Source organism: Podarcis filfolensis, assembly GCF_964270895.1.
Source record: "Podarcis filfolensis genome assembly, chromosome: 9".
In the NCBI taxonomy this organism is placed as follows: domain Eukaryota; kingdom Metazoa; phylum Chordata; class Lepidosauria; order Squamata; family Lacertidae; genus Podarcis; species Podarcis filfolensis.
This window is the reverse complement of record NC_139610.1, coordinates 7,067,011-7,094,440: the sequence shown is the minus strand read 5'-3', so window position 1 is coordinate 7,094,440 and position 27,430 is coordinate 7,067,011. Positions and strand designations below refer to the sequence as shown.

Below are 27,430 nucleotides of genomic sequence, written 5' to 3'. Positions count from 1 at the left end.
GGGGGAAATTTTGGACTTAGAGAGCCTGCAGGAGAGAGTGAAAAACCAAATTATCACTGCTCCGAACCTGGAAAAGGGCTGTCAGAAAAAGTGAAGTTTTGGGAGAGTTCATTGACTGCGAACAGAACATTTTTGACAGCTAGTTACATAAGAGAAAGATACTGTTTCCATTGTCCTCTTCTGCGTTTAAAAAGGAGGAAAAGTAACTGGAAATTGAAACTATTTTTATGGCTTGAATTGTGTTCGAAAGGATTGATACAAGTGGAGACTGTTTCCCTCTAGAGGGAGTCTTTGAAACTGTCACAGGAGTGCAACTGGGGAATCACCAGCTGCAAGATAAGTAATTGTGAGAACCAGAGATTGACCTTGGACCATTCAAAATGTTGACAGGAGAAGCCATTGTGACGGTATTATGTAAGATAAGCTACTCGCTGGAATAGCTTCATAAGAAGACGGATGACATGTCTTTTAAAATTGACAATTTGGATCAAAAAGTGACTAATTGGAGTCAAAAAGTGAGCACCAACACAGAAATAATTCAGGACTTGGTACAAGAATCTACTTTGGCAGGACAGATTGTGGAGGAGAAAGAGAAAGCTGTGGTTGTTGAGCCTAAAGTAATACAAGTGGGATCCTCAGCCTTACAGAAGCAAATTGAGGATTACAAATTGAGGCCTTCTATGATTGAATCTAGAAAAAGCCAGATTTTGAGGATTGGATCCCTGCTTGGACGGAAGAAGGAAAGTTGGAAAGATCCCTCTATGCAGTGATTAACTGACTTTTGGGACATGGACTTGGGTCTGGAGGAGATTGGAGTTCTGGGGGCCTTTGGATTTGGAGGAATTTTGAAACATGTCATGAAACATCTTGTAGACCTCAGCTTCAACTATGGAAATTTGGCTGACCTGTCCAGAAGGAATAAAAGCATTGTTAGGTTGGAGTCTTCTCGAGATCTGCTCTTTGGCATTAAAGAATATGAAGAAGACCTGCAGAAGGGACCTGGAAAAGAGTTAAGAGCCTCGGACATAAGATCTCCAGGTTGATGGACTATATGGAATTGACGGAAAGGACTGGCAGAATCCGAAACGACGGAGAGGAGATGGTGGAAGAAGATTAGAGAATTTAAAGTTTATATATAGAAATACTGTAAAATTAATGAATGATAGAAAAATGGTGGAAAGAAATTTTATGGCCTTAGCAGAAATGTTATAAGGAGTTAAGCATATATAAGTATTTTGGTTTTAATGATAAAAAATATGTTAAGATATTTATAATACGACAGAAAATAGAGAAAGATGGAAAGGATTTGCTGAAACAATTAAGAGAAGTGGAATACAAAAAGGGAGGTGAGAGGAAGTCGAGGAAACAAGGGAATGAAAGATAGAGTATGGAAAAGGTGTGATGTATGTTTTTAAATGGTTATTGTTTTGTTTTGTTTAGGGTTAAGGTGGGTTAGGGTTTTGTTTAGTTTAGTTTAATGTGTTTAGGTTGTGTTTTGTATTGCTTATATATTGTATTGTATTGTTTTTTTGTTTTTTTGTTTTTTCTCTCTTGTCTCTTTTCTTTTTCTTTTCCTTTTCTGTAATCTTTAAAAGTAATAAATATTATTTTTTTAAAAAAAAAAACATACGCTTCAGGTTACATACGCTTCAGGTTACAGACTCCGCTAACCCAGAAATAGTGCTTCAGGTTAAGAACTTTGCTTCAGGATGAGAACAGAAATTGTGCTCCGGCGGCGCAGCAGCAGCAGAAGGCTAAAGTGGTGCTTCAGGTTAAGAACAGTTTCAGGTTAAGTACGGACCTCCGGAACGAATTAAGTACTTAACCAGAGGTACCACTGTATTCCAGCTTTTCCCCTCTGATATTTTGCTTAGCCATGTTTACGTATTCCCAAGGATGTGCTTTATGGGGAACTGGCTTCAGGCACCTGGCCTGTTGGCACAGAGGCGGTTTTTAGGGTAGCGTGTGTTGGGCACCGCACTTCAGGGGGTGCCACAGCAATACTGCAGAGCATGAGAAGTGTGGGGGGGCACCAAATGTTATTGTCAAACAGGGCGCCTCTGAAATTTCAGAGCCCAAAGTCTGCCACTGGCTGACACACCGACTCTGCATTACAAAGACATCAGCAAATGAGGCATGAAGGCTGACAACATCAACCCCACTGTGTGGGAATCCCTGGAAGACAACTGCAGCGCCTGGAGACAATCAGTCAGGTTAGGCAACCATAAAGGTAAAAGGTAAAGGGACCCCTGACCATTAGGTCCAGTCGCGGACGACTCTAGGGTTGTGGCGCTCATCTCGCTTTATTGGCCGAGGGAGCCGGGGTACAGCTTCCGGGTCATGGGGCCAGCATGACTAAGCCGCTTCTGGCAAACCAGAGCAGCGCACGGAAACGCCGTTTACCTTCCTGCCAGAGCGATACCTATTTATCTACTTGCACTTTGACGTGCTTTTGAACTGCTAGGTTGGCAGAAGCAGGGACCGAGCAACAGGAGCTCACCCCGTCGCAGGGATTCGAACCGCCGACCTTCTGATCGGCAATTCCTAGGTTCTGTGGTATAACCCACAGCACAACCATTGCAGTGAGCAAAGGAAGGAATGACCTCTGGGAGGAGTGCAGAGAGAAGAAATGCCATGGTGCATCTGCAGCAGCACAACCAAATAATAATAATAATAATAATAATAATAATAATAATAATAATAATAATAAATTTTATTTATATCCTGCCCTCCCCAGCCGAAGCCAGGCTCAGAGTGGCTAACAACAGTAAAATGATAAAACATTCTAAAATCATTTCATTATAAAATTAATTCCAATCAGATTAATGGCAACCATTGGGCTAGAGTTCTGTGAGGATTGCCAAAGGAGGGCGTCAGGCTGTGCCCTGGCCAAAGGCCTGGCGGAACAGCTCTGTCTTGCAGGCCCTGTGGAAAGATATCAAGTCCCGCAGGGCCCTAGTCTCTTGTGACAGAGCGTTCCACCAGATTGGAGCCACAGCCAAAAAAGCCCTGGCTCTAGTTGAGGCCAGCCTAACCTCTCTGTGGCCTGAGACCTCCAAGTTGTTTTTGTTTGAAGACCGTAAGTTCCTCTGTGGGACATACCAGGAGAGGTGGTCCCGTAGGTACAAGGGTCCTAGGCCGTATAGGGCTTTAAAAGTTAAAACCAGCACCTTAAACCTGACCCCGTACTCCACCTGGAGCCAGTGCAGCTGGTATAGCACTGAGTGAATGTGATCCCGCAGTGAGGACCCCGTAAGGAGTCTCGCCACGGCATTCTGCACCCGCTGGAGTTTCTGGGTCAGTCTCAAGGGCAGCCCCATGTAGAGCGAGTTACAATAATCCAGTCTGGAGGTGACCGTCGCGTGGATCACAGTGGCTAGGTCAGGGCGAGAGAGGTAAGGAGCCAACTGCTTAGCTTGGTGGAAAAAATGCCGCCTTCGTTATAGCTGCAATCTGTGCCTCCATGGAAAGGGAGGTGTCGAAGATTACACCCAAACTCTTAACGGACGGTGCTGGCACTAACTGCATCCACGCAAGAGATGGGAGTTGCCCCCCCCCAATCCCATATCGTCCCGACCCAGCCAAAGGACCTCTGTCTTCAAAGGATTTAACTTCAACCGGCTCCCACATAACCATCCAGCCACAGCTTCCAAACATCTGATCAGTGTGTCTGGGGCTGGAGTCAGGATGGCCATCCATCGACAAATAGAGTTGGGTGCTGTCAGGGGCTCAGGAGCAGGAGCACTGGGGAGAGAGGAAATGGAGAGCGAAGGGGAAGAATCCGAGGGCAGCGTAGGGGAGTATGACAGTGGCCCGAGAGATTCCATGAGCTTCTCCAGCGAATCAGAAGATTCCCAGAAGGGGGCGCCGATGGTCAGGGCAAGGGGGGTCCCAGGGGACGCACCAGAAAGAAGGAGCCAGAGGGGAACCCCAAAGCAGCAGTGGGGGATCAGGACCAGTTTCCCCACCAGAGCGTAGTGGGGGGGAAGAGTCACATGTGTCAGGGCCAGCGTCTCCTCCAGCAGGGAGAGAAAGTGAGTCAGGGCTGACCACGCCTCCAAAGGAGGGGAGGTCAGTTGCAGCTAGCCCCCCCAGAGGGGGAAGCAGTGATAGCAGCAGTGAAACGGTCAGGAGAAAAGTTACCGGCTGGGCGCGCGCGCCAAGTTCAAATGTACAGGCGCGGGGGACAGCAGGAGACCCGGATGGGGAACCAGCTCCTAAAGCCCGCCGGAGGGAGGGGGAAGGCTCAGGGGATTCAACGTCAGAAGAGTCTAGAAAGGGCGAGACCCCAACGGACAGGCGGAACCAGAGGCGGAAGGAACAGAGGAAGAGGTGGAGTAAGGCGAGAGTCTTAAATTGGTGTCTGGGGGGAGGAGACTCAGACGGAGCATCAGCGGTCTGACAGTTGAGACGTAGAGGTGCGCGCTGTGGCTCTGGAAGTGAAACTGAACTTCAATAAAGACTTTTGTACTTAACAACGAAGCAGCGTTGGTCCTTTGTGAGCTGGGACCTCGGGCGGCTCTGACAGGTGCCATCCGCATACTGATGGCAGCCCAACCCAAAACTCTGGACAAGCTGGGCGAGGGGGCGCATAAAGATGTTAAAAAGCATTGGGGAGAGTATCGCACCCTGAGGCACTCCACACACCAAGGAATGGCGCGATGACAATTCACCCCCAAGCGCCACCTTCATCTAACTCAGCTGCAACAAAACATGTCTCTCCCATAACAGTCTCTACAGCCACAGCAGGGCGCTGCAACTCTCCAATGGTTTGACTTCACCCCTGAAGGCACACTCCTCCGCTGTTCCCCCAGACTGATGGATGCCAACCAATATTCCATATGAATCCATGTATTCTATTTGGTGCTTCAGAACATTTAAAAAAGCAAATATGTTTCTTGATGCTTAAATATCAAGTTTACATGCCACTTTTCAATTAACAGGTATGTAGAAAAAGTGAATAAAGTTCTAAAAATAGTACCCCCACTGTCAATGAATTGTGTTTAATTTTTTTGGAAAGAATTATGTGGTGGGGGGGGCATAGTTCAGTCACTTTCTGCATCAGATATGGGGAATCTTTGGCCTTCCGGATGCCACCGAACTACAGTTCCCATCATCCCTGGCCCTGCTTTCCAGGGCTGATGGGAGTTGTAGTTCAGCAACATGCTTTCTAATTAAGACTATGGCCTCCACATCCACAGCCAAAACAACGACTGGAACAGGGTCCGCTCTTTACTGTACAATTTTTAATTTGTGCTTTTAAAATTGGATTTGATGTTCATTATATATTTATTTAAATTTCAGCACCCCACTTTTCTACCAAATCAAGGACTGCAATATAAATCTGATTGCATTTTAATTAATAAATTGCTATACCCTTTAAAATCATGATTATATAAAGAAATCATGCCCAGTGCTTGTGAAAGCAGCTTCGTGGAAATTAGCCTAAGGTCTGTTTTTGCAACCAACCTGGCAAGGAAAGAGAGCAAAGAAAACATTGTTATCTCGCGGTCTTGTGACACAGGAACACACAGGTTTAGCAAATGCAATAAAAATCATTGTACTTCCAATAGCTGCAGGGGTTTTTTTTCCATGGCTACTTTTTTAAACTTCAGGTATGATATCACAAGCTGTCCTCGCCAAAATTTGTTTTTCTGCAAAACTATTAAAGTGACGGGAACTTAACTTTACAGGATCCTTTACTCACACTGGAACCAGGTAGGGTGGCAAATTCTCTATGGAAGAGAAAGCACTATTTGAACTGTGGCCTGGTGACCGATGAGAACCATAAAGAGCCTTTACACCAGCGGTTGGCAAATTTTACCTCACCTGGGCTGGTTTACTCCAGCGGAGATCCCTCCGTGGACCGGATCGCGCGGCCCCGCGCAATTTCCAGCATCTGCATCTGCGCAAACACGATTTCCGGTGCCGCGGAAGTGAGTCCCTGTGCCGTGTTGCGCTGGTTTAGCGCAGCGCACGGGGACTCGCCGAGCAGGTGGCTCGGTTCGGGGGCGGCTCAGGGGCCGGTTAAATAACTCCTGTGGGCTGCTTGTGGCCCATGGGCCTTAGGTTGCTGATCCCTGCTTTACACTATATCTGTTATGTACTGAAGTTCTCACCCTGGGCCAGCAGGGGGTTACTGTAGATAGTTTTCACTCAGGTCCACATATGCAAATAAGGGATTGAAAGTGACATGCAGTGATTGGATAGTTACAGACAATGGTTACTGTTGCGTTCTAGTGGAGCTCTATATAAGCAGGCTGGCTGAACCCTTCAGTTCAGTTCTGGCCTGTGAATAAACAAGAGCTGTTTGAAGAATTGCTGTGTCGTCTGATATGTTCACCCACAACTTAACAATATCAATGTAGGGCCAAAGTGAGGCTGCCGTGTTTGTTATTTGTGAGACTGCCCCATAATTTTTACACCAAAACACGAAGGGAAAGGGGACCTTCCCAAACTTACCACTGCTCAATCTTCTGCCTTTCTTCCCAACTTTATCTACTTTTGGTGTCAGACTTAAGCTGAGACAAAAGTGCTTGAGTAAGAACATGGAGGCAATGTGGCGGAGGGGATGTTGAGCTGTACATGCCTTTGTTATTAACAGTGGACCCCTTCCCTGACTTTATAGTGTTACACACACACACACACACACACACACACACACACACACACACACACAGACACCAATCTCTGCTGAGTGGTGGCAAGAGATTCAAGGGGTCTGTCCCGAGGGTTTATGTTGCTTGGGAATGAGGCACAGCAGAGACAAGAATAAGAAACATGGTTTCAGAGTATTGCGGAAGAACGATGTCAATCAACATTTGATGATCTCCTATGGGTCAACAATAGAAAGCGTCCTTTCATACTGCATTACGGTGTGGTACACTGGTTCGACATCACCCGATAGGAAATGCCTACAGAGGGTGGTGAATGCAGCACAAGATATTATGGGCTGTCCCGTGAATCTGCTGGATGACATAGCAGAAGAACGTTGCCTCAGGAGAGTGAGGAAAATTCTCAGGGATGATTCACACCCTGGCCGGCACTTTCTTGATCTCTTGCCCTCAGGCAGAAGATATAGAAGCACGATTAGTCGCACCAACAGGGTAAAGAACAGCTTCCGTCCGTGGGCTGTTAGGCTGCTGAATGAAAAGATAACAGCAGGGCAACTGACTTTTGGGTTTGGTGGATATGCGTCAGTAAATGAGGGGAATTAAGACTAAGAGAGCTGAGTGGGGGGTGCTCGTGTAATCTCACTGTATACAAGTTGTACAAGTGACAATAAAGGATTTCAAATTCAATTTTACACAGATTGACACCTGAGCTTTGATGGAGGGAGTGCAGTATTACACCTCCAAGAGTGTCTCTCGTCATTCCTCCCCAGCCAGCTTGGGTCCAAAGCAGTGGGCAGCCATGGTCCCAAGTCTCTCAGTGCAGCCTCCTCCGGCCAGCGTCACATAGTGTTCTGCCCTTCCTTTCTCCTTCCCCCAAACCTCAGTTTTTAAAAGGACACTTTTATTCCTGTGGTGACATCACACCCCCTGTGACCCTGGCAACCTTCCCCTCTCAATTCTTCAATTGTCTTTTGCTAACTAACACAAGTTACCCCACCCTCTCCTTGCCTGGTGCTGAATGTCTCACCTTTTGCCGGGGTATTGATGCTGCCATCTCTGGTCTTTGTTCCTGGATGGCACCTCTAATAATAATAATAATAATAATAATAATAATAATAATAATAATACATTTTTATTGATACCCTGCCCTTCCTGGTTCAAAAACTGGGCTCAGGGTAGCTAACAACAAATTTAAAACGCTTAATTGTAAAATCAGCATAAAATACATGAATAACAATAAAATTCAAAATTCAGAAATCAATTTAAGAGAAATAAGCATTAGATAATCCCCAGGGCTAGCTGGCTGAATTGGTCCTACTTGGGCCAGCGAGGAGGCCAGGGGAGAATTAGCTGTGGGGTCTCAGAGCGGATAATCTTCATAAAAGGGGAGGGGGGGAAGAAAAGGGAAATAAAAGATCAGGCTGAATTCAAATTAAAGGCCAGGCGGAATAGCTCTGTCTTACAGGCCCGACAGAAGGAGGTTAAATCCTGCAGGGCCCTGGTCTCATGAGACAGAGCATTCCACCAGGTCGGAGCCATCACTGAAAAGGCCATGGCCCTGGTGGAGGATAGTCTGGCTTACTTAGGGCCCGGGACCTCTAAACTAAGCCAAGCTCCTAAGGAAATTCATAAGAAATCACATCCTTGTATCAGTCTTCTCAGTTCCAATGGCATTTAGGACCCAGGGAAGTGAGGCGTAAGGGGAGGGGTGAGTGAACCCACCAAAATCCCCAAGTCGTACAGTCACATCCACAGGGACTTCGCAAGGAGTCGTGACCGGTGATATCCTGCCCCAAGAGTGTCAGACAGATAGCCATCTCAATCACAATGCCTACACATCCCATGGTGGGATGAAGCCTGGGCAAGACAAAGAGGTGTACAGTCATCTGACTCCAAAACATTCGAAAACCAAATTGCAGCTTCTGATTGGAAGCTCCTGCAGCCAATCAGAAGCCACAGAAGCCCCGCCAGATGTTCAGGTTCCAAAAGAACGTTTGCAAACCGGAACAATCACTTCCGGGGTTGCGGCACTCGGAAGCCAAAACAACCGAGTTTCAGGGTGTTTGGGATCCAAGGTATGACTGTATTTGACTTGACTCAGGGACCAGGGAACTGCAAATGCTTTCCTTTGTACTGTGATGGAGTATGTGTGAAAGACTACACAGTGGTACCTCTGGATGCAAATGGGATCCGTTCCAGAGCCCCGTTCACATCCTGAAGTGAATGCAACCGCGTCCGCAGATCTGCGTGTGTGCAGGTCGCGATTCACCGCTTCTGCACATGACGTCATTTTGACTGTCTGCGCATGCGCGAGCGGCGAAACCCGGAAGTAACGCGCTCCGTTACTTCCGTGTCACCGTGGAGCGCAACCCGAAAATACTTATCCCGAAGCCACTTCAACCCGAGGTATGACTGTATTTGAGTGATGGGCATGCCTGGATCTCAGGTTCTACCTGAGACCACACCTTTTCTGTGACATCCCTATGATGTCTTGATGATGCTTCTGAAAATGTATTAAACCTTGGGAAACTTTAAAATAATGTTGTAAGCATTGTTCGGGGCTTCTGGCTGCTTTGTTCTTTGTGGCAGTGGGAAGTCTTGTTGTAACAATAAAGATCAGACCCACAGGCCACTGTTTTGCTTCTGTCTCCTGGCTGAAGTCTCTTGCTTGTGACCCCCTTGGGAGACACGATTAGGCAATTGTGGGGTGCTCCAATGACTCCCTTATACAGTCCAAACCCCACATTTACTAATTTCAGAAACTGGGGGGAACCTGGCACCAGGGGATTTTAGGGGATCCTTGCCCCCTCAAACCCATTACAGTGGTACCTCAGGTTATGTACTTAATTCGTTCCGGAGGTCCGTTCTTAACCTGAAACTGTTCTTAACCTGAAGCACCACTTTAGCTAATGGGGCCTCCCACTGCTGCTGCGCTGCCAGAGCACTATTTCTGTCCTCATCCTGAAGCAAAGTTCTTTACCTGAAGCACTATTTCTGGGTTAGTGGAGTCTGTAACCTGAAGTGTATGTAACCTGAAGCGTATGTAACCTGAGGTACCACTGTACAATATACATATATGTGAATGGAATTGGCAAAACAATAACTTCTGCGGAGATGTAATATGTAGTCTTCGCTGAACACAAGTAATTCTGCTACATCTCTGAGTCGGGGACAAAGGATCCATTTTCTTTACAGGCTTGTTGCAAAGGGCAAGGCCAAAGCAATTTGTTTCCATTTTCCAGAGGGGCAGCTGTGTTACTCTCCTGCAACAAAACCTCTAAGAGTCTTGTGGCACCTCAAAGAGTCACTCTTTTATTACGGCATAAGCTTCTGTAGAGTACAGTCCACTTCAACAGATGTTTCCTGTGTTAAGTGAGTACTTTGGGCTCACAGGAGACTTTAATTCAATTAATTTATTTCTCATGAACCCCTGCTGTGCCCTGGCATAGAACTCTATGGATCACAGACAAAGTGCAATAAGTAGTTCATCCATTTACAAACTTTTTCAGTGAATACTAATTGGAGCTCTTTTATTAAATTAGCCAAATGTTTCTCTCTGCTCTTTTATTAGGAAATACTGGGCTTGATGTGTTTCCAGATAACTCCATCCATCTTGTTTCACTTTAAATAAGAAAGGAACAGCATGTCGTATTTGTTCTGAGATCCCTGTTAGAGAAAAGGGACAAACAAGACATGAAGGGGAAGAGGCAGGGAGATCTCTCGCCCTTTTTTCTTAAAAACAAAGTAAAGCAAAAGAAGGGATGATTTGGAGCCAAGGAGGGCTATTTTCCCAATCTTACTTTTATTCTGAAGCACTTGCTTCAGAGCAGGATTTAAAGTGAAGAAAAAAGCATGGGGAATGGGTGAAAAAAACCCAAAGCCTTATTCAATGCTAATAATATCAGGAACTATGACAATGAATTTTCCACATCAAATCTAATTAGCAGTTATGAGCTATGTCACTTCCTTTACCTTGGGAGGAAATAGATAATCAAGCCTATTATTATCCCCGCCCCAGTCTACCTATAAAGCTCAGCATGAAAAGGGTTTGAACTCAGCTACATGGTTCTCAGTAGCCATTTTTGAGTTCCTTCACCAATAATTCAGGAACTTGCACAACTTTGTAATTCAGCTAAGTTTTACTGCCTGTGCAATTTTTCTGGCTGATGTATGGAAAAGCTCATGAATCTGATCTTTGGAGAATTTGTAAGTAAACCAGTTTTTAACTTACCAAACGTGTGGTCTTTTCCTATGCCGGGGGGAAGATGGAAACTTTTGAAAGAAACTTTTAAGGGAACTTTGGAAAGAAACGTTTAAGGGAACTTTTAAGGGAACACCCTCCCTTCAGATGTGAAGGAAATAAACAGCTATCCTATCTTTAAAAGACATCTGAAGGCAGCCCTGTTCAGGGAAGTTTTTAATATTTAACGCTGTATTGTTATTAACACTCGATTGGGAGCTGCCCAGAGTGGCTGGGGAAACTCAGCCAGATGGGTGGGGTATAAATAAATTATTATTATTATTATTATTATTATTATTATTATTATTATTATTATTATTGAACATTTTTGAATTCACTTGGAGGGACACGTTTTAAAGGTCTACTAACCTACATTACCATGCTTTGCTGCATGTTTTGTGATTTTAAATCTTTGCTGGGGTTCTCTCATGCAGGTCAAAATACGTTTGAGTTAAAAAGCCCCAAACTTGGCTCTTGGCATCCAAGAAATCTCCCCTTTCTGTCTCTCATTGCACCAACACAAATAATAAAGCAATAGGATGAAGAGGAGGAGATAATGTCAAGGCAGAAAGGGGGATGAGTCGAGGTTCAGATAACACCTTGGGGTTCTAGAGGGGACAGTCCAAAACAAATAACAATCACAATAAAAGTCCTCTGAAGGTGCTGAAGCTACCCAGAGGGCCTCTGCTGACCTTAGCACCAGCGATGGTCTGTAGGGCATGTGGCAATGTGTGCACCTTGAATTTGGGCCTGAAAATGATGAGATCAGATCAGACTTCTCTGGCATTGGACCCCCATCTTTTTTTGAGTGTGCATCTTTTTTTGGAAGCAGTTCCCAAAGTGACTCATTCTGTGTTTTGTTTTCACCCTTCTTAGCCATACACTGGGGTTGCCCTTTGCCGGTTTTTTTAAAGTCAGCAGACTTTTAAAACAGGCCTCTCCACTTCCTTCTTCTGGCTAGAGACCCGACGTGAAAAATGCAATCCATATATAATTATGCACACGTCTTACTCAACGTTAGCCTGCTTACGTCGCCACTGTAATCATTTCAAAACATCTGCTTATTCATTGCTGCGAAGCAAATGCTTTCCTCTAAGTTACTTTCAAAAGTGTTAGAAATAGCTCTGGTATTTGTTGATTGTAAAAGCTGCGGCTGCTTTTCACAGAATAGAATCATAGAATTAAAAGGGAGCATGAGGGTCATCTAGCTCAACCCCCTGTGAGGCATGAATCTTTTCCCCAACGTGGGGCTTGAACCCATGATTCTGAAATGATACTCTACTGACTGAGCTATCCCAGAGCATAAGTGTAAATGGAATATATAGACATAAAACCTGGGGTCTAGAAGGGATCATGGCAAACTGCAATTAAGATAGGTACTACTAAATACCATCCATTGTATTGGTGACAGTGTTTTCCCTACAAATTTATACACCCACATGGAAACATTTTATGCTTCATGGCTTTCATTTTATTCTGAGGCAAAGAGTACATTCCAGATGTGTTCTCCGCAGAGTTGATTTCCCATTCAGGAGAATCAGCCACAATGGCTGTTTCTGGATAAAATGCTGAATCAATTGAAATTGAGTTCTTTAAACCCGAGTAAATGAAACTCTTGAATATGGGTGTACTGAGTTTGTAGAGTTGCCACATACCAAGTTCCAAAGTCTTTTTACAATACTCAACCTACTTCCCCATTCTAAATTAAAACCCGCCCACTATTTTCCAGGATGCTCTTCCACTTAACACCAAGCTACATAATAATAATAATAATAATAATAATAATAATAATAATAATAAAATTTATATCCTGCCCTCCCCAGCCAAAGCCGGGCTCAGAGCGGCTAACAACAATAAAAGTAACACAGCATTCTAAAATCAAAATCAAATTAATGGCAACCAATGGGCCAGAGTTCTACGAGGATCTCCAAAGGAGGGGGTCAGACTGTGCCTTGGCCAAAGGCCTGGTGGAACAGCTCCGTCTTGCAGGCCCTGCGGAAAGATGTCGAGTCCCGCAGGGCCCTAGTTTCTTGTGACAGAGCGTTTCACCAGATTGGGGCCACAGCCGAAAAAGCCCTGGCTCTGGTTGAGGCCAGCCTAACCTCCCTGTGGCCTGGGACCTCCAAGGTGTTTTTGTTTGAAGACCGTAAGGTCCTCCATGGGACATACCAGGAGAGGAGGTCCCGTATGCTAAACGGGATGCTAAATGGATCGCTTGCAGTTGTGTATTTGTGGATGATGGTCCAATGTTCTGCAGGCTTTCTTTCATCTTTTAGGGGCTGGGAGTAAGGGTCGAATTTCTACTAGGAGCGCTGCTAATTTCTTTACCTTAGCTCAAGCAAACTAACAGTTGTGTCCAAGGAAACAAGATTCCACCATGGACATCAGTGTTTCATGTTCTCTACTCATCTGAAGGATGTTTACCTGCGAAGGCAATGTACATTAAGCCCTCATGGCCTTTCTGCCTGGTCTCACTGTCTGTGCTCCATGTTCTCAAGTACTTTTGTATTTCTGGAATGTGTTCTTGAACACCTAGCTATACAATGTCTTGCTTGTTTAGATGGGGGAGGGAGAGATGTATGTATGTATGCATATCCATATAGAAACCTCTTGATATTTGTGTGGTTAGAATTTAGCCTTCTGTGCTCTGCCCATTTTTTACTCCACACCTGCACACTGGTGGCCTATGGTCCTCAGCAAGTTGCCCATAGAGTAATGCAGTGCTGAAAAATGCTCCCCGCTTCTGTAGGAAGGTCTCGATTTATTTAAAATGGGGATGTAGAACAAATGAGGTTGGGGTTGGTAGCTTTTAAAATCGGACCTGCTCCCTCCCACACAGTAGCATCACAGCCTTGTGGTTTCCCCATATTGCTCTAGACCAGGGTGGCTCAACGGTTGGAGGGTTCCAGGACCCTGTCAGAGCCTTCGCACCTCCTTCCCGAAGCCCAACTCCTTGTTTTCCTGGCTTTGGGAAGGCAGTGTGAGGGCATCAAATGCTGCTTGAGGGTTACCAAAAAAAAGGCCCTGAGGCTGCATGTTGAACTGCCCTGCCTTAGACGGTCGGGAATCTCTCTCTGCAACCTGAGCTTTGACTTTTCCCAACTTGCAAGGAGGTCTCAACTGTCACCGTAACAGGAGGCGTGTGACTTGCGTGCCATGTTGTTCCAGGAACGTTACTTGACCAACAGCACCCATTAAGCAATCTCTTTTCTTGATCAACCTGTGCAAAAGCCTAGAGAGATGGCCATCTCTTCAGTTTCACAAGAGTGTTGCATGTCCCCAAACACATTGCAAAATCACCCCTAAATCTCTCTGCTATGCACGTGCATTTTCCATGTTCCACTTGCTGCAATGTTTCAGCAATATTCTTCTATAGAAATAAATGGTGGGAGTTGCTACTAAATCAGAGACAGTGCTCTTAAGTTGGATGCCAAACACTTCTGAAGGACACCATGTTGGCTATCCTTGACGCAACCTAATATGGAGGCAATGTAACAAAGCCCTGAAGGAAAAGATGGTGGCTGCACTGGAACGTTTCTAGTCACCAAAGCCTATAGTAAAAAGGTAAAGGGACCCCTGACCATTAGGTCCAGTTGTGACCGACTCTGGGACTGCGGCGCTCATCTTGCCTTATTGGCTGAGGGAGCCAGCATACAGCTTCTGGGTCATGTGGCCAGCATGACTAAGCGAACCAGAGTTCTGGCGAACCAGAGCAGCGCACGGAAATGCCGTTTACCTTCCCGCCAGAGCGGTACCTATTTATCTACTTGCACTTTGACATGCTTTCGAACTGCTAGGTTGGCAGGAGCAGGGACCAAGCAATGGGAGCTCACCCCGTTGCGGGGATTCGAACCGCTGACCTTCTGATCGGCAAGTCCTAGGCTCTGTGGTTTAACCCACAGCGCCACCCGCGTCCCAAAAAAGCCTGAATGTAAGAATGGTCTAAATAAGAAATTCATTGTTATATATCAGTGTTGTAAAGATGCACTATCAAGATGACTGGGGAATATACGGAAGGGAGTTAAATTGCAACTTGGAAACTTTTCTGTACACAAACCTGTCATCTTGTACAAAACACCTTGCACACTTCTGATGCTTTATAAATAACTTTGAATTTTAAAACGTGTGCCTTGTCCCTCTTATAGATTGTAAACCTGGGAGAAAAGACTGTCTTGTTTTTCACCATTCTGTAAGGCAGTATGGGAATCCTTTTTGACTGAAAACTGGGGTAAGAATGCTTTAAAAAAAGCAAATACAGTCGTACCTCAGGTTAAGTACTTAACTCGTTCTGGAGATCTGTTCTTAACCTGAAACTGTTCTTAACCTGAAGCACCACTTTAGCTAATGGGGCCTCCTGCTGCTGCTGCTGTGCCGCCGGGGCACGATTTCTGTTCTCATCCTCCTTCTCTCCATAGTCAGAGGCATGCTATAAAGTTGGTGCCAATTTATCCAGCTTGTTGCAACCAACTGTATTGCACAAGCTCCCCTCCCACAAATCTGACTCCCTTAGTGTGAGTTGCTATAGGAGGATAAATAAAGTGAGTTGTGGTGGTGGAGCAAATAGAACACTGTAAAGAGAATGGCAGAAAGAAAAATAGTGGGTAACTGTGACCTGTTGTGTAGAGAAAAGAGAAAATGCACAGAGAAAGAGATGGCAAAGGACTTATTCATTCCTTGTCTGGAATCAAGGTAAACAAAGTGTGCAGAAGACTCCAGTCAGGCTGAAGAGCTCCAAAAGGAACTCCCCAAACTGGGTGAATGGATAACAAGATGACATAATGAGATTCATGGGAAAGTGTTTCCACATTCACAGATGGGGCCTGATTGGGCTATGGAAATTAAAGGTAGATATTGCATAATTTACTGAAAGCATTGGCTTACTATACTGGAGCAGTGAATAAGGCAAATTTCATGTTGGAAATTATTAGGGAAAGGACTGCAGCTAAAACTGCAAATATTGTGATGCAGCCAGATGGTGTAGGTTTTAGCTGTTAAAGCTCAAAAAGAATATGGCAGCATTAGAAAAGCTGCTGAAAAGCTGCAAGCAGAATAAGAAGGTACATTACACCAGCAAAATTAGGAAAAATGTACAAAACAGGAAATAAGGCCTGCTGGAAGTGTAAAATCAAAGAAGGCAATTTCTACCATATGTGGTGGACTTGCGAGGAAATGAAGAAATTTTGGGATTTGATTTATAATGAGTTTAAAAAAATATTCAAATATACTTTTCCTAAAAGACCAGAGGCCTTTTTACTAGGTATAATTGGGGATGAAATTAAAAAGGAAGATAAGATTTTATTCCAATATTCAACAGCAGCGGCCAGAATACTAATTGCACAAAATTGGAAAAGTACAAATATACCAACGGTTAGGGATTGGCAAACAAGATTATTTGAATATGTTGAATTAGCAAAAATGACGCAAAAAATTAGAAACCAAAAAAATACAAAGTTTATTAGTGATTGGAATAAATTTATGGTATACATTGAAGGAAACTACAGAAATCTAAAAACTATAGCAGGTCTGTTATAAAACTTACGATGCGCAAACCATTAATATTTAATAGCTGCAGAAAATGGAAAATTTCCTACCATCAAGAAGCCCGAAATCGGGAGGGAAGGAGGTCAACAGGGGTGTAGAAGAAAGATCTAAATATCTAATTATATAAAGTTATAAAGAATAAGAAATAGAATTGTAACAGAGATTGTTGCTTTATGGTGTTAGATGTGGATATTTTTTTTTCTTTTCTTCTCCCTTTTTCTTTTTGAAACTGTTGTCTTGTCTTTTGTGTTCCTTTTTGGTTTTTTTTTTCCTTTTTCTTTCTTTCTTTGATGTTGTAACTGAAACTCAATAAAAAGAATTAAAAAAAAAAAGAATAAGAAGGGTTTGGGAGCACCCTTGGTATATAACAAAAGGCAAAAGCATTTTATTTAGGATAAAAAGGGGACTGGGGTTGTGAGGGGTATGATGATAATGAAGATGACATACAGAAGTTTATAAAACGATCCATGGGTGTGGGAAAAGTGGATAGAGAGAATACTAGAAATCACAGTCACACACTGCACCTGATTGGCAGTATAATCAGGATTTAGGACAGACAAAAGGAAGTACTACTTTGCACACAACACATAATTAATGAAAGGACTTTACTGTCACATGATGTGGGGATGGTCACTGCTAGAACTGTCACTTTTGGTTCTCTCCGTTTCTTATGTTCCCAGTCTTAAATTCCATTTTCCACATTTCTGCAGCCATGTGCACTTTAAAAAACGATCCTCATGAAACACAGCTTAACGCAGTTTTGAACAATGCACACATTCATGCCAACAGATTTCCTTAATATAATGCACTTTACTTTTATTGTTACTTTCACAAATACATTTCTTTTTAGGCACACATTCCCCTAATGTGTGTATTTTTGCAAGCACTGGTTAGAAACCTGCACCGTAAAATTCAAATAAGTGCAACTTTCCAAGTTTGGCTGTGTTTCAGTACGCCATACTGTCATGGAAAGCACAAATTTATTAGATTCACCTTTAAATGCAAAATAAATTGAATTTGTTGTCCATCTCTAGTTAGTTTACAAAGTGGGGTGGACAAATCCATGAATGATGGATCTATTAAGCAGCTTAGTAGAATCTACCAGGTTAACTGTCAGATCTATATAAAAAAAGTATTGTATTCCAAGCCAGTATTATGCCACTGCATACTGGGGCCATCACCAGAGAGAGAATTATTGCAGAGACATTTGGCTACCAACCACCCTACTTTTAATGCAAATTATTCCCACCCCCGCCCCTGGAGATTCCCAGGAAATGTAGCTTATTATGGGGTGGTGGGAATTGTAGATCTCCTTGTAGAATTGTAGATCAGTTCTCACAATGCTTTGGAAGAAATGGTGTGTCTGCCACCTTTGGTCTGATCCTGCAGAGCTTCTGCTCAGGAGGAGTGCAGGGAAACCTGTCTCAAAAAGAGGGCATAGCTTAAGAAATAGAAGTGCGGAGAGAAATAGAGATGTGGAGTTAATGTTTGGTCCATGGTGATGCAGAGATGAAAAAGAGGAGGCCCCCTATGAGTAGAGAAAGAAAAAGAGGCTTAATAGAGAATAAGTTTAAACGAAAGCACTGATCTAAAGACATATAGTCAAATCAATAAAAATATATAGCAAACTAAGGTTCCTAGCAACACCCATGGCTAAAGACGGATGAGAATGGTTTTTCACCCCTCGTTTCCAGAAATGTAGAAGAAAACTACATTCCTAGCCTCTGCTTGTTTACTTGGAAACAAATCCCAGTGTATTAATAGGGCCCTTTATAGGATTGTAGTTTTAAGCTTTACTAGCTGAGAGCAAGGAGTGTTTATTCTTGGAGCAGTCGTTGTGCGCTATCAGAAACGCGAGGGTGGAAAAAATAAAAAAAATAAAACTTCAAATGCAAGTCCCCACATTCCTGCTTCCTCGAATGCTCTCTTAAACAAAACGAAGCCAACTTTTACAGCTTTGTCCTTTGCAGCTGCTCAGGTGGGATTTGCAGGGGGCGCACCGAGCTGCGCATCCCAGAGGGGAAACCTGAGCTTCGTTTGCGCGCAGCCCCATCCTAAGCGCGGTTCAAAGAGGGAAGCTCCCAGGCAGCAGCCCCACCGGAGAAGCGGGTGGGGAAGAAGAAACTTTCCCAGCCTATTTTCCGTTTAGGGAATAAAGTCCTCGTGGCTTTGGGGCTCTCAGCTAACGGTGCCTCCCATTGCACGAGTTTAAAGGTGCTTTATTTCGTTCCGCAGAGGCTGGCGAACGATATAATACGAGCACGTCGGGGGACTGTTTTATTTTATTTTAATTTTTGTTTCCACTGTGTGTGTGTTGTTATTCGGGCTGAAACTCTGCCAGAGGAGGCTGGGCCCGCCCCGCTTCCTTTCTCTCCTGCCCGCCCTCCGCGTCGTCGCTGGGCGAGAGGAGGAGAAGCAGCAGCAGCAGCAGGCCGCGCGCGGGGGGCGGTTGCTATGGCAACGCCCCTCCTGCCTCCGTCAAGATGGCCGCCAGGACCGCTCGCCGCTCGCGCGCGCTGGAGAGGTGGGCCCGTCTGGTGCGCTCCTTGTCGCGCGGCGATGACGTGCTCCGGCGGGCCAGCGGAGGCTTCCCTCAGCAGCAGCAGCAGCAGCCGCCGCCTCCGCCGCGCGGAGCGGAGTTTGTGGCTGCCGCTCGCGTGAAGATGGCGGGCGTCGCCGATGCCGCCTCCGCCGGGAGCGGGGAAGGCGGGCGGCGGGGGGGTGGCGGCGGCGGCGGCGGCCCCCCGGAGCTCTCCCTGCTCCAGCCGGGCTCCGGGCAGCAGCAGCGGCGGAGCAGCTTCACGGGCGGCGAGTGCCGCTCCCCTCAGCCGTCGCCGGCTCGGTCCGCGCCGCCCGCCTCCAGCCCGCCGTCGCCCGGCCCTGGGCAGCAGCAGCAGCGCGCCGCCGAGACGCTGGGCTTCTACGAGAGCGACCACCGCAGGCAGCAGAAGCGCGGCGGGGCCTCAGGTGAGGCGGGGGCGAGGGGGGCTGGAAGGGCAGGCAGGCGCGCCCGCGAGCATGTACAGAGTGCATCGCGGCGGGCTGAGAAAGAAAAGCGGAGTGCCTCTGGGCACGTGCAGAGTGTTTCTTCTTCTTCTCGCGCGAACTCGAGCCCATGCCGCTTCTCGGTTGTGTTTGGGGGGCGGCAGGAGTCAAATGTAGATTTTCCCAAGAGGTGGGAGCGAAAAGGGGCTACTGGGGTTACGACGCCTGTCTCTCTCCGGGGATATCTTGGCGGCACCGAGGAAAATCAATGCACCTTGCACGTAGTCGGGGGTGTTTCGTGGTTGTTCATAGGTGGCGAGGTGGGTCTTGCGCAGGGTGCCAGACGGCCTTCCCACCAAATGTCAAAGAGAAAAATAACTACCAAACTTTTAGAAGACACCTGAAGGCAACCCTGTTTAGGGAAGCTTTTCTTGTTTAATAGGTTATTGTATTTTAGTGTTTTGTTGCAAGCCGCGCAGAGGGGCCGGGGAAACCGAGCCAGATGGGCAGGGTACAAATAATAAATTATTATTATTATTATTATTATTATTATTATTATTATTATTAAAGCATAAGCCCCAGTGGTGTAATTTTTTTCCTCCCTAGAAATGAAGGGCTGAGTGCATTCAGGAGCATGGAGAGATCTGGGTGGCGAGTGACTTTTGGCAGACAGCGTTTGGAGCAGGAGGAAGTGAGTGAGTGAGCAGAAATCAAAGCTGAAAGTTGTCCTCTCTCAGCCAAGTGTTGCTGCTCTTTTAAATCAAAAGGTGGCAAGGAGGTTGTAGAAGTGGAAATAGCATTCTTGCGGGGTGCATGTTTTGTGCACCAAGAAGTGAATCCGGCAGCTCTACTCTTGAGACAGTACAAGAGTTCCTCTGAAGTGAAGTACTTATGAGGATTTCTCTCTCTCTCTCTCTCTCTCTCTCTCTCTCTCTCATGACAGCCTTGCCAACTGCTCTCTGATTGGCTCTGCTGTTCTTGCCTTTTCCAAGTTTGAGATTCGGTGCAGTCAAAAGTTTGGAGGAATTTGGTTTTACAAGCACCTAAGCTGAAGCTTGTGTACTATTCCACATTTCTCTTGCTAAGTCAGGCTCTCGGTGCGCACCAGTTCTGATACATAGTTAGTCACTGAAGTTTATTAGGCATGTCGGCAAAGGCAGTAAGTTATTTTTGGGAATCTAATTTTAGGCACTGAGGTTTGGGAAAAAAATGCTTAGAGATTCTACAGCTCATCAAAATGTATTGATGCAGTATCTAGGTGTGGAAAGAGGTTATTGCTTGAACATATATAACTACTCATCTGTGTAAAATTGTTTTTTCCTCTCCGGTGTGGAGATAATAGCATTGGATGTGACAGTATAGGTGGGTTTTGTCAACTCACAATTCTAGTGTCTTGACTTATAGGATGGAAAGTGTCAGTGCACACACAGAGACTTGAGTGCAGAGTTTAAAACTGAGGTTTCTCCTGTTTAATTTTAATTTGTGTCAGGAGTCATATTTACTGCTAGAGTAAACCTTAGAAGTCATTGGGTACACTGCGATTCTCCATTTCTGGTTCAGGAGACACGATTTAGAGATTTTAAAAGTCTATATTTCAGTTTTAAATTAGGGCTAATTGTCAGGAAAATGAATTCAAGATCAGAAGAACTATTTGGGCTGTCTGAATAATTATGATCAGCAGTAGGTGATAGAACAATTATACGCCAAAGCTGCTAGATGTCAAATAGATAGTGTGCTTTATTTCAGAATTATAAGTATTGTTCAAATGGAAACAGGCATCATTTTATCATATCATTCCCAAAAAAACTGTTCGAAAAAGGAAAAAATGAGGAGGTGCTAGAAATACTTTGCTACGTGAGGAAACAAATAGTCTTAAAATTGCAGGCACCTGTTCTATATAGATAATAGCTGGTTCCCATGAAATATGGACAGATAGGAAACTAATTTTGTAACACATGCAAACCTCATACATTTCTTTATTGGAATTGGAGCTGATTAGATTATGTGAAAATTAAGTTCAGTTTTTTGCTCAAAGCTGCAATGGTTTTTCCTCTTCATGACACTCGCAGATTCTATAACATTCTGGACTAGGGCATCATGTCACAGAAGTCTGCGGCTCTTCATGTGGATGAAACTGTACTAATGTGTAATCTCACTGGCAAATTGACTTGACTTGGGATGGCCTGGTTGGAGGGGTGGGGTACAAATAATAAAATTATTATTATTATTATTATAAAATAGAAAAAAGTGCTCAGTGGGATATCCTGTGGTCTGTAAAAGATGGCCATATTACTACTGGAAATGTTTCTAAAGGATTGCATCTATGTCAGCAGCACAAAAGTAGCTGCAGAGACAAAAATTAAAGTAGCAAGACCAGTGCCTATTCTTACAGTGTCCCTGTCAATAGCACCACATAACCCATCATTATGTTACATAATAAGAATTTCCCCACATTAGCCGAAAGCACCAATCAATATGCAGCAACAGCTGCAATGTCTTCTTTGCACAGGTTAAATACAGGGACACTGATAACTTTACCTGTTGTATAAGCAGGGTGGGTAGGGGTGTTAAGCTGCCAGAGCTCAGAAACTGCTTGTACTAATGAAATTCTCTCTCGCAAAATTCTCCTGGAATAATGGGAGTTTCAAACACTGGGTACGAATGAAACTGCATACCATGATTTAAACATACGAACTCTTATCCCTGGCTATACAGGAGAAGGAGAGAAGGGTGGAGAGTGTGAACTCAATGTTTGTCCTGGCTTGTTAATGTTACTCAACTGTAGTCTAGCATGACATGTCACCTTTTAAGGTCTATCATTACGATGAACATTGATTTAAGATTTATAATGACAGGGAGCTCTTACATTATTTATTTCATCTGTGAATCACTATAAAGTATCTCAAAGGACTTTCACAATACAACAAATGTATAAAACATTTACATATATTAAAACATTTACATATGTAAAGACCATTTCCATTCAGTACAGGTACTAACTGGGACGGGGTGGAGTGGGGAGGTGGAATCTCCACTTAAAGGGCTTACTGAAAGAGGAAAGTCTTCAACAGACATCAGAGAGATCACAGAGATCTCACCTGTCTCATGCGTAACAGGAAGGAGTTCTGAAAGGTAGCTGCTGTCATAATAAAGGCTCAATTTCAACATGCTGTGGAATAGCTCTCCTGGTAAGATGTTGTGAACAGGATGCCTTCTCTTGCAGTGTGCAATGATTGGTTGGGCATGTAAAGGATTTGATTATCTTTTCGGAACCCTGGCCCCAATCTTTATAGGGCTTTATGTATCTTATGTAGCTAATTAGCAGCCACTGCAATTGGTGCAGTGTGGTATAGTGGTTAAGAGCGGTAGACTCGTAATCTGGTGAACCGGGTTTGCGTCTCCGCTCCTCCACATGCAGCTGCTGGGTGACCTTGGGCTAGTCACACTTCTCTGAAGTTTCTCAGCCCCACTCACCTCACAGAGTGTTTGTTGTGGGGGAAGAAGGGAAAGGAGAATGTTAGCCGCTTTGAGACTCCTTCGGGTAGTGATAAAGTGGGATATCAAATCCAAACTCCTCCCCCTCCTCCTCCTCCTCCTCCTCCTCCTCCTCCTCCTTCTTCTTCTTTCAACAGCAGAATTCTGCCCCTCTGAGCAGTTGAGCTGCCTCATTCTACACTAGCTGCAGCTTTTCCAGGTCAACCTCAAGGGCAGTCCCACGTACAACGCATGATAGTAATCCATTGGTGACCACTGGATAGTTCAGTTGGTTAGAACATGATGCTGATAACACCAAGGTCACAGGTTTGATCCCCATGTGGGACAGCTATATAATACAGCATTGCACGAGGTTGGACTACATGATCCTCAAGATCCCTTCCAACTCTACAATTCGATGATTCTGGAGGACCAGTACATGGGTGGCAGTTCTCAGGCTATCCTGGCCTAGAAATGGAAAGAGCTGGTAAAGAAACCCATAGATCATGAAGTCATCAGAGATGGCTCCAACCCCCAGACTAGGAATGTGCTCCTTCATGGGAAGTGCAACCTCCAGCAAACAAATGACCAATTTTCTGGACCTACCCAACCACAGTGCTTCTGTCTTTTTGGAATTTAGTGTCAGTTTGTTGGCCTTCTTCCAGCCCATCACAGAGTCCAGGCACTGGTTCAGGGCTAATGTGGCCTCTTCTGAGTCAAAATATTACAGAGAAATAGAGTTGACTGCATTAATGTACTGATTACACTTCTCCCCAAATCTCCTAATGACAGCTCCAATGGCTTTACATCAGAGGCACCCACACGCAGTCAGAGGATTGAGAGCACCCACACGCAATGCTGTGTGATGTCCTGACATTGCACAGGGGGCTCTCTGAACATTGAGGTGTCCCAGCGCCTTCACGAATCTAGCACAATACTTTACATAACACATACACATAAAAAATTTATATACATGCTGGTATTCGTAAATATAAATTTTTCAAATGACTATTGTTTTGGCCAAAACTGCAGGGGCCGAGCCCCATTTATATTTGTGGTGTCCAATAATTGCTATTAGCAATGTGTCACTGATGTGAATTGTGTATTCATGAATTTTGATAAAATAAATAGAAAGTGCTGCTGCATTTGGGGGGGGGGGGAGCTGACTAGCCATTCTGTTTTTGTGCCAAGGAACCAGGAACCATGTGGCGAATAGCTTTTTCAATCCCAGTTTCTAACACTGCTTACACAGGGTTGAGATAATAATCCAATTCTGTCATTTGAAACTGACCCCCGGGATAGGACTGGAACCACTGCAAAACAATGTCAACAGTGCCCATTGCACAAAACTGGTTCAGGCGAATGATTAATGGTATCAAACATCATTAAAATAAATATACAAGATGTTTCTGATGGCAAAATGGTTTTTATTAGCTTTGTTGAAGATAATCTTGGAAGCCTGTTAATAAGAACCTAGTGGTCAGCAAAGCAAATTGTAACTGAAATAATTAACAAACGTGCTTTACATCCTTCTATCTTTTACTAGTTTGCTTAGTGGCACACTTAGTTTGCCACTTCCTCCCCTTGAGCACTTCACTTAATAAAAGTAGGATGTTTACTGGTTTGATCATACCAGTTTGCTGTCTGAACTGACAAACTCTGATTTGATAAAATTGGAAAGTGTTCTATTAAATTGAGGGGGAGACGGGAGTGGTGAAAGTGAACATAGAATCACAGAATTGTAGAGTTGGAAGGGATCCCGAGGGTCATCTAGTCCAACCCCCTGCAATTCTGCCCACAGCCATCCCTGGGTAGGCTATCAAAACACCAACCTGCTGGCTAACAGCCAGACACATTGGCTCATTGAAGCCTGTACTGAGAGGTGTGCCACTTCTAGTCAAAGATAGAAAATAGGAGGATCACGGTTGTAACATGGTTGGGAGTGTAGTTATGGCACCAAGGGGTTGAGGAAGCAAATAATTATAGCTTGATCTATATTGTAGATTCTCATATCCATGATTTAATGTTGCTTAGTGTCCATGTATGCTACCCTGAGTTCTTATAGGGAGGTTGGGATACAAATATACAGTGGTGCCCCGCAAGACGAATGCCTCGCAAAACGAAAAACGCGCAAGACGAAAGGGTTTTTCGGCTTTTGCTTCGCTAGATGATTTTCCCTATGGGCTTGCTTCGCAAGACGAAACGTCTTGCGAGTTTGTTTCCTTTGTTCCTTTGTTTTCTTAAAGCCGCTAAGCCGTTAATAGCTGCTAAGCCACTAATAGCCGCTAAGCCGCTAATAGCCGTGCTTCGCAAGACGAAAAAACCGCAAGACGAAGAGACTCGCGGAATGGATTAATTTCATCTTGCGAGGCACCACTGTAATAAGACTGCTTTTCAGGATATGCTAAACACTTCTTTGCACAGCTTTGAATAAAATACAGAAACCATTTTGCAATTCTGTGAATTCTACTTTTAAACACATTAATATCTCAGATAATTCTCATATAAGCCTTGCAGGCTAGTGATCAACTGTAAAATCATCAGCATATTTCTTTGGAAGTACCGTATTTTTCTGTGTATAAGACTAGGTTTTTTTACCAAAAATTAGGTTTGAAATTGGGGCTCATCTTATACATGGGTAGTGCTGAGGGATGTTTTCTTAATTTGGAGTCCCCCAAAATAGAGGGTGTCTTATACATGGGGACGTGTTCTTTGCGTTTTACACCTGTTAATTTTACAGAGAATTACAAGCCTAAAAATTCCGCTCAGAATTCAGTCCTATTTAATTCACAGGGGCTTACTTCCAGATAACTGAGTTTAGGACTGCAGCTTTATTTCAATTCAAAGAAATGTTATTAAGAGGTTATATTTGTTATGATTCTATGTTCTCATAGAATCATAGAGTTGGATGGGACCCTGAGGGTCATCTAGTCCAGAGTTTTCCAAACTGTGTTGCGACACATTTGTGTGTCAGCTGCAATATGTAAGTGTGCCGTGCGAACACTCCCCACGCTCCTCCCGCGGCTGGAAAGGGGTTAGCTTAACTTCTGGTTTGCTAGTAAAATTGAATTACTGTGTCATGAAACGATGCATGTCTAAAAAGCGTGTTACCAACATGAAAAGTTTGGAAAGCTCTGATCTAGTCCAAAACCTTGCAGTGCAGGAATATGCACCTGTCCCTTACTGGGATCGAACCTGCAATCTGTAATTACTGGGATCGAACCTACGTTGTCAGGACCACACTCTAACCAACTGAGCTATCCAGTATATAAGGCTTCCTTGTTTAGAATGCTCTATTACTGACTATCTTTCTTTCATTGCTATCAGATTGCGGCTTTGCAACAAAATATATTTTGGGCAGTCTAAAAGTTTGGAAATGATAACAGACTTTCAGTAAGGAGAATGTTTAATTCAAATTAATAAAATATGGGAAGTTCAGTTCTTGGCTTTGGAAGAAGAAATTGCTTTCCTTACACATTACACAGGAGCAGGTCTGGGTTTGCCACCAGGTGTACCCTCAAAAGGAAGTTGCAGCCATCCCTGCTCTCTGATAAGGGTACCTATATACTGTATATATTTTCAAACTGCTGGGATAGCTCAGTCGGTAGAGCATGAGATTCTTAATCTCAGAATTATGGGTTTGAGCAAGCCCCACATTGGGCAAAAGATTCCTGAATTGCAGGGGGTTGGAGTACATGACCCTTGTGGTCTACAATTCATGGTCTACAGTTCTATGATTCTACGAAACATCTGTTTACAATGTTAACCTATAACATTTTTAAATACTCATTTAAATCTTGGGTGTATTCTTAAAATGACATTTGGATAGGCCCTGTGGTGCTCTTAAACTGTAGAAATTTGATACTGAGTTCTGGTAGTAAAAGTAACTTTATTAATGCATTTTAACATACCGCACGTTAATGCACATGTTCTGACTGCCTGTGGTCACAAAAGCAGTAAGTCCAAAGGCGTTACCACTTTAATGCACTTCCCATTAAAATGGCTGTGAACAGGGCTGGAAAACCCCCAGACACCTGTTTTCCTGGGTGCCTAAAAAGATGATGCTGGCAACTAAAAATACATGTGGCATAAACTGGCCATTTATCTCCATCACAGCTGTTGTTGTCCTTGTCCAGTTGGAAAACAGTCCCAGGAAAATGGGATCACAATCATTAGAGTACCAGAAGTATAGGAACAACTAATGTGTACATTATAGGGGGGAAATGACAGGGAGCTAGAGAGAAATTGCCATTAGAACACTTTACCTATGTCTCTGCCTGTGAAGGAACCAACCTCCCATTTATGTGTGTTCAGTATGTGTGCAACTATGCATACGTGCTTCACGCCAAACCCAGAAGTGACAGGGAAGGGGCGGAATGGGGTGTTTGCAGGTTTTTCCAATGGTGTTTCAAATATACGTGATTTCACTAGCATGCACAGTGCCTCGGAATGTAAACCCCACATAAATGGGGGGGGGGTTGCCTGTAGTGAGCATAATTGTGATCTTTGCATACAAACTGTATAGGAAAAGCATATTGGAGGCGATATTTCAGATAGGACCAACTCCTATACAGAA

The 27,430-nt window shown here is 44.3% G+C and overlaps 1 protein-coding gene across 5 annotated transcripts in view; it reads left to right on the top strand.

The window, feature by feature from the left end:
* The first annotated feature begins 9,955 nt into the window (after nt 1-9,955).
* TAPT1 (transmembrane anterior posterior transformation 1) overlaps nt 9,956-27,430 on the top strand; it is a 63,298-nt gene continuing 45,823 nt past the window's right edge. The window contains exons 1-2 of one of the 5 annotated variants that reach the window (XM_083630398.1): nt 18,967-19,085; nt 19,259-19,362. In XM_083630398.1, the coding sequence (XP_083486524.1) occupies nt 19,075-19,085; nt 19,259-19,362 (115 nt within the window). In that variant the 5' untranslated portion in view covers nt 18,967-19,074. Of the gene's footprint in view, nt 9,987-18,948; nt 19,363-27,430 lie in introns of those variants that run through there. The other 4 variants (XM_083630399.1, XM_083630400.1, XM_083630396.1 and 1 more) reach the window with 4 other exon arrangements.